Consider the following 7500-nt stretch of genomic DNA (forward strand, 5'->3'; position numbering starts at 1 on the left):
GCACTGCTTTCGGTACAATGATAGTTTTGATCACAGATATTCCAATAACAAAGCGGGGAGGAGGGGGGGGGGGAGAGTTAGTCTTGGGGAGGGTCAATCTTTTTCACACACTGAACATCTGAAAAATACCAGCCCCCTCCTCATGTAATGTATGTCCAATCCCTTAGAGTGCACCCGCTGTACACTTTCTGCACATGCGCAGTATTTTGACACCATCGTGTTATCGGATGTGATGTGGCGATAATGAAGTGGTATCCATTGCACCGTGTAAGTACACCTATCCTTGGCATGTGTCAACATTTATCTGTGCTGTTTCTTTAAATCAAAAGACCACGACTTGTCCAGTATTTGATTCTTAAATCTACTACTACGTGACGACGGTAAGTCCGTAAACTAGAGATTATCAAACCAAAGAGGATCGTGCAGAAAAAAATATAGGTGGCCGTAAAAACTAAAATCCCTCGATGCTACCCGAGTGACTGATGTTTGTAATCGGCTTTGCACAGGTTGCAATGACAGGAAATCGATATTTTTTTCGCATTTTAATACTTTTAATAGGACAAAAACTATTATAAGTAATCATCCATAGTTTGGACTTATTGGTATTAAATCATATTTATGTACATCTCTCTTCACCGCATTTCCTGCTTCTTTTTCTTCCAGGTTTCCTCGATATGAAATTACTTTTTTAATATCATAAAAAAAAAGTACGAACTCGTTACATCAGATTTATCACATCATCCAGGCTGTCGCAGTCTCCTAAGCTATCGAATATATAACTGACGTTGTACCAACATAATGCCGGGTCATGCGCAGTCTGAACACACGTAACAATTGAAATTAATATAACGATCGCAGACATCAAACTTAATTTCGTTATAAATACCAGCGGCGCATACGTAGTGAATGAGTGCACAGTTCTCTTAGAATCAAGCAACACGATATTCTTAGAACTGTCGTCGTTTCATCTGTGAGGCTTTGTAATCAACAGCAAGCTGTTAACTGGAGTGAAGAAAGGTTTTCGGATACGTTTTTTTCTGTCAACGCCAGCATGAAATGGTATTAGAACCAATGGGCAGGTAACTTGAGACATTTTGAAATTAATTCGAGAAGTACCAATGTTGTAGAATTTATAACTGAAGAAGAAAGCAACGGAAGTGACAGGCTGTCAACGAGATACGTCACCACTTCTACATTTAAAGGTGTGTCGCAGAAATTGAAATATAGTGGTTACGTTCCATGACATTTCAGAGAGAAAATGTGTGTAACTATGGTAAACTGAAATAGAAGGATCTTTCGCTATTTCTAAATTACTTGACCTTAGAGACAATGTTTTATTAAGACTGGCGTAATAAGGAAAAGACATTGTCCTTTAAGTTGCGCATCAAAATCACTGTAAAAGAAGGTAAATATCTTCTGAGTGCCAGTAGTCGAGGCTTCTAATTTCATAGGAATCAGAAGCGTGTGTTATTTACACGATGTCATAGCAACGAGCACTGGTCCGTTATACTCTGATAAAGGCGAATTTGTTGTTAACGACAATGCACACCTAAAGCCATTGGGACGTTAAATCAGAAACGTTGACAGCCATTCTAATGGAAGAGGTGTGAGGATTTTGCGAGTCGATTGTCATCACTGCATTTTAACTAAAGACGCGAGCGAGGAGAAATATTACATTTGTATAGTGAAACTAGTAAGGATATCTATAAACAATGAATACATCTACTATCGACGCAACTAACGTGTCGACGTCAACCGAGTCTCCTGAAACTGGTAACAGCGACGTAAGCGACGTAGTTCTCAGAGTCATATATGCTATCGTCGGCACTCTTGGAATCGTTGGAAATTTCATGGTGTGTGTCGTTTTTATCAATATTAAGGAGCTAAGGAAAACTTTCACCAATGTATTCATTCTTAACCAATCCTTAATTGATCTCGTGAGTGCAATAATGTTTGTCTCCTTGAAGTTTGGACCGACGTTTGATGTTATTCCCAATAACCTAACTGGAGATATAATCTGTAAGATATGGATGTCGGAGTACATTCTTTGGGGATTATTTATATCCTCCACCTTCAATCTATCATTTTTGTCGATTGAGAGATATTTGGCAGTCTGTCATCCAGTACTGCATCGTAATAAAATCACCATGACCAAGATCAAAGTTATAGCGGTATGTGCATGGTTTATTGGCTTAATTCGTGAATCGTACTGGCCTACTATGAACTTTAACGAAAACGGGATTTGCAATGTGAAGGAGTGGCCAAACTCTGGTATGCAGAAGTTAGTTGGTTGTGTAGTGTTTCTGACTGAGTACGTCCTACCACTCACTATAATGGGATTCTCCTACGGCAACATCATCTTAGAGCTTCGGCGTCGCTCAAAAAAGCAGACCGAAAATCGTCCTACAGCTCAAACTATTTCCGCTTCGAATCAGATGGGTGAACAAGCCGCAGTTCAAAATCCGGCGGACTCGTCTTCAAGTCGCCAACCAAAGACAAAGGATGACTCCATGAGCCGAGCCCGAAAGAATGTGACAAAGACCATGCTGATTGTGTCAGTCACATTTGTGATTTGTTGGTCACCGGTTTCAATTTCCTTTTTTGTGTATAACCTTGGTGGTTATCTGGACTTTGCAGGTTCCTGGTATTATTTCATGGTTTTGTTAGTCTTCTGTAACATGTGTGTTAACCCTTTCATCTACGCCATCAAATATAAACAGTTCCGTGAGGGAATTCAGAAGATATTCAAATGCAAGAAAAATAGAGTTGACGGAGCCGACGAGTCTGAAATGGAAAATACAAGATCCACCTAGGCGGCATGCTTTAAAAACATTAGTATATAAAAGATTCCCTTAAATTTTGATTTAAAGATAATACCTATACAATCTTCAAATTTCACAATGTTTTCTCGGCGTCTTGTTGAGATTACATACTAAAATGATATTAATACCTTGAGGAAATTGATTAATTTGTAGTATATTCGCTTGCAGTGATAAGATTTAAAAGGCTGTAGTGAACGTGACAAGAAAAATCATAAACATTGCGACTAAGCATAACAATGTCAAACAAAACGTTCACATACTTTTGACCAGATTACTTTTTAAAAAAATGATTACTATCACTCACTCACTCTACACAAATGTAATACGTTAGTCGTATTGGCCTCAAATGATAAGATTGTAGTTTCATACAATGCAATGTTTTTTTTCACATAATGAATGTTTGTAACGCCATCTACGCATATGTATAGGCCTGAATAATAAATATCATGCTAATATTTTAGTGCGGAATATAGGTTTCTATGGAAACCAATATGTCTACACCTTTGCCAAATTCGCGAAATTTCTAGTAAGAGAGATGTAGCCTGGAGAAACTCTTTATTACAACATTTTAGTAAACCTTACAATTATGATTAATATTAAAATGTTTTGACAATTTCGTCGGATACTCTTTCAACCATAGGAAGAATATATTTAAAACTAAAATATATTTCATTGGCGTTTCTTCTACCGAATGAATTTCTATATTAAAAAACTTAACATTTCAATTTTTTTCTTCAAAATAACGTGTTATGATAATTGTGATAATCTTTGATATGAAAGTGTTAATACATATTCCAAATGTATATTCTTTCTGGAATTAACAACATTTTATTCAAGCTAAGTTTTAATTATATACACGTAATAATGACGTATATGCATATTTTCTGATTCCAGATTTTGGACGATAAGTTCCTAAGGAAACTAGCATTTCAACCTCTGTCCAGTTCATGAATTTCTAGAGAGATGTTTGGACAAACTCTTCATTACAAAAATTCAGTAAATCAATTGATTTTAGAAATAAAAATACATATACACGAGATTAATTCCATTTGAATTAAACTTGCAATGTTGAAATGTTATGTTTTGAAAAATTTACTCGGATACTTCTTGAACCATCGGAAACTCTAATAAAACTCACAAATGGACTATTGGTGTTTCTTCTACAAGAATAACTTTCTTTATTAAAATACTTCAAATTTCTTTATATATTTTTTTCAACATGAAAGTGACATTTTAATGATGTTTGTGATAACTCGTGACATAAAAAGTGTTATAAATATGCAAGATGTCTGTCCGTTTTAGAATTAACAATATATATATATATATATATATATATATATATATATATATATATATATATATATATTCACATTTATATTTATATTTATATTTATATTCAGACTATATTTCTAATTATACATGTTATTGTGAGTTTATGTGTAGGCAAATTTGTGGAATATTTTAAAGAGGCATAGGCCAACCCAAGATTATACTCTTTTAAAGATATACTTAATGGCAAACTAGAGAGAGTATAGAGTTTCAATTAGGTGGCACGATATTTGTTTTATGTCTAGTGCAACGGTTTTTGTTAGAAATTGTACAAACAAAATACAGACACTGATAGCGCGCAGATAAAATGTTACATTTTATCTCACTGTGATCACAACTTAATAGTGTTGGGTTTTAATCTCCCTTGTCTTATCTGAGAGTCATGTTGAATTATGTTCACACTGTGGTTAAATGTACGACCATGGTAATCGTGGCTTCGGTTTTACTTGGATGGGCACAAACTAAAAACCACTGTTGTTCGGTTCGATGCGGTAGACTACACGAGTGGGTGATATTGGTTCTTCTGCGGTGCAAATCTAATCACCCTGTGATCGGGATAGTGTGAACATCGGAAGTCCCCAAACAGTACACTGTAAGATAATGACTTTCTATCAATAAAACAGCGTCTAGACACGTTATGTGGACATTACATTGTATGTGTGTGTGGTCACCTGAATAACTACCTTTCAGACCTTTTAGAAACGCCTGCCTACTGAGACTATAGTCAAACAAATATCCATTCAATATCATATCAATGTTGTATCAATATACCCTGATAACATTTTTTGTTTGTCTTTATATTAGTAAACCGTGCTCCCATTACCAGAGTAATAACATTTTATATGTTTGCGCGTTATCAGTGTTTGCATTTGGAAACAACTGTATGAGACCTATACAATATTGTGACGCCTAAAGTCTCACTACTATGGTAGTACTTTAAAACTAAACTACTTTCATATGCACGTCCATTTGTCAATATAACTTTGGAAGGTTTACCCGTAATCAAATCATTTATTTGGTTTGCCTAACTGCGATGTTATGGATCTCATGGTCACGAATTATGATTAATCATGTTATAGTTATTGAAACAAACATAATTGTCTACCTGCAACACTTAATTGCCATGGTTGTAATATTATCAGATAGTGTTGTAGCAGTTTTAATGCATTGTATGGTATACTTGATATTAGTGTCTTGTTTATGTTTGGACAAAGAGTCTTTTACAACAAACTGCGCTATCTAAGGACAAGTGTCAGTTGGAAAATAAACATCTACGCCATGCTTAACGTTTCAACTTCCATTCTATACTTCCATTCTATACTTCCATTCTATACTTCCATACGATAGGGAGTAATTGAGAACTAATATCCTTATATTTAAAACCGAACCTGCCAATTATGTGTTACATTATTATGCAATTGAAATTTGTTGGCAGAAGTTTCGAATGAATGAATTCGTCATGGCTACACCAGCATACATGTTTTAATCTTAAGACCAGCAACCTTACTTAGGAGTTCATACAATTTATTCAAGGTCATTGTAGGGCGTCTCTGCTCTATCTCAGATGACAGTCATTTCGGCTACATTGTATAAGGAATATATATATATATATATATATATATATATATATATATATATATATATATATATATATATATATATATATAGCATTTGTTACATCCAATCAGTGAAATTGATGAGTTAATGAAATAGTCAGTTTTTAGGTAAGTAAAGGAGTTATCATACAAATTTAAACACAGTATTTCACCATTCAAGATTCCCAGTGTTAAATGTTGTGACATCTTTAAGGTACATCGGTATTGCAGTATGAATTAATGTTTACCACAGTCCACAAGGCAGTCTCAGTCTAAAAATTCCTTTCAACAAATCAGTTAAAAAGTAATTTTATGTCACGAATATTTTCGACCAATAAAATATACTTTCTATATTATTAATGATATTGTCAGATTTTAATTGCCTTTGTTGCTCCTTTCTAATGTAATCTAGCCAATTCTTTGTCGATTTGCCAGATTAATTAATACATTCTAAAATAAATTCCAAATGCTTATTTTCTGGATCATTTTATATTTCAATTCCGTGTTGTTTCGATTCATACATGGATATCGTTTATACATGATGTTTTAATATAGATATTTCTGCATGAGGTGTGAATTTTCAATATCTAGGTAGTCACCTGTCTTTTAATTATTCAGTTCTACAACGATGCATATTGTATTATGTTTTGGATGTACTCGTGGATATTTTCATTAATATTCACGTGCGACTGTTGAAATATATACATATTTATAATCTCCGCCAGCTCAGTTTTTCTAATCGGGGTTAGCCGTTAAATTTGTATTAGGAACACAGTAAACAAAACGAGCGAAGTGCATACATACATACATATATACATACATACATACATACATACATACATACATACACATACACATACATACATACATACATACATACATACATACATACATACATACATACATACATACATACATACATACATACATACATGTACATACATACACACATACATACATACATACATACATACATACATACATACATACATACATACACTCACATACATATACACTCACATACATACATACATACATACATACATACATACATACATACATACATACATACATACATACTATACATACATACACACACATACATACGTACGTACGTACATACATACATACATACATACATACACACACACACACACGCACGCACGCACGCATGCATACATACATACATACATACATACATACATACACAATAGTCTTATTATGGTAAGTGGGCCCTCATACCATTGAAATAAGTGGTCGAAGGTTGTATGGAGGTATACGTAAGTGAGAACGATAAGTAAGGAAATTCTTTCTGTGGATACTGACAATATGAATGAAGACACTTAATTACAAGAAAAGCTATAGTCCGATTAGATGAGTATATGATTACAAGAATGTCTTAATCTAATGAATAGATTCAATATGTATAGACCAACTACAAGAGGTCTTTCTGTGTCGATAGTATGTGCATTGCATAGATTTGCAAGATGCAACCTAGAGGCAGATATTTGCCAGATATTTGTGTCATATGAAGCATTACATAAGTTATTTTACTCACTGGAACATGTTTGATCATCACTTTATACTGTGAAGTCTGTAGCATAGCCTTTAGGCAGACTGAGTAAAAGGACGTACCTTTTTGGTACACCCAAATATGACCACTGGCATTAGTATCATAGAAAAAAAAATGCCCGTATGTTAAATTGTCAACGATATGTGATCCTGTATGGATAGTGACGTGCTTGCCTGGGCGA

At 34.3% G+C, this 7500-nt stretch overlaps 1 protein-coding gene across 1 annotated transcript; it reads left to right on the forward strand.

Annotated features, from left to right (window-relative positions):
* The first annotated feature begins 1712 nt into the window (after nucleotides 1-1712).
* On the forward strand, nucleotides 1713-2813 carry LOC144447746 (galanin receptor 2b-like). Its single transcript, XM_078137827.1, has one exon. It carries the CDS (start codon nucleotides 1713-1715, stop codon nucleotides 2811-2813), a length of 1101 nt encoding a protein of 366 aa, XP_077993953.1.
* The last annotated feature ends 4687 nt before the right edge of the window (nucleotides 2814-7500 follow it).

The sequence above is a fragment of the Glandiceps talaboti genome, chromosome 16, assembly GCF_964340395.1.
Source record: "Glandiceps talaboti chromosome 16, keGlaTala1.1, whole genome shotgun sequence".
NCBI lineage: Eukaryota > Metazoa > Hemichordata > Enteropneusta > Spengelidae > Glandiceps > Glandiceps talaboti.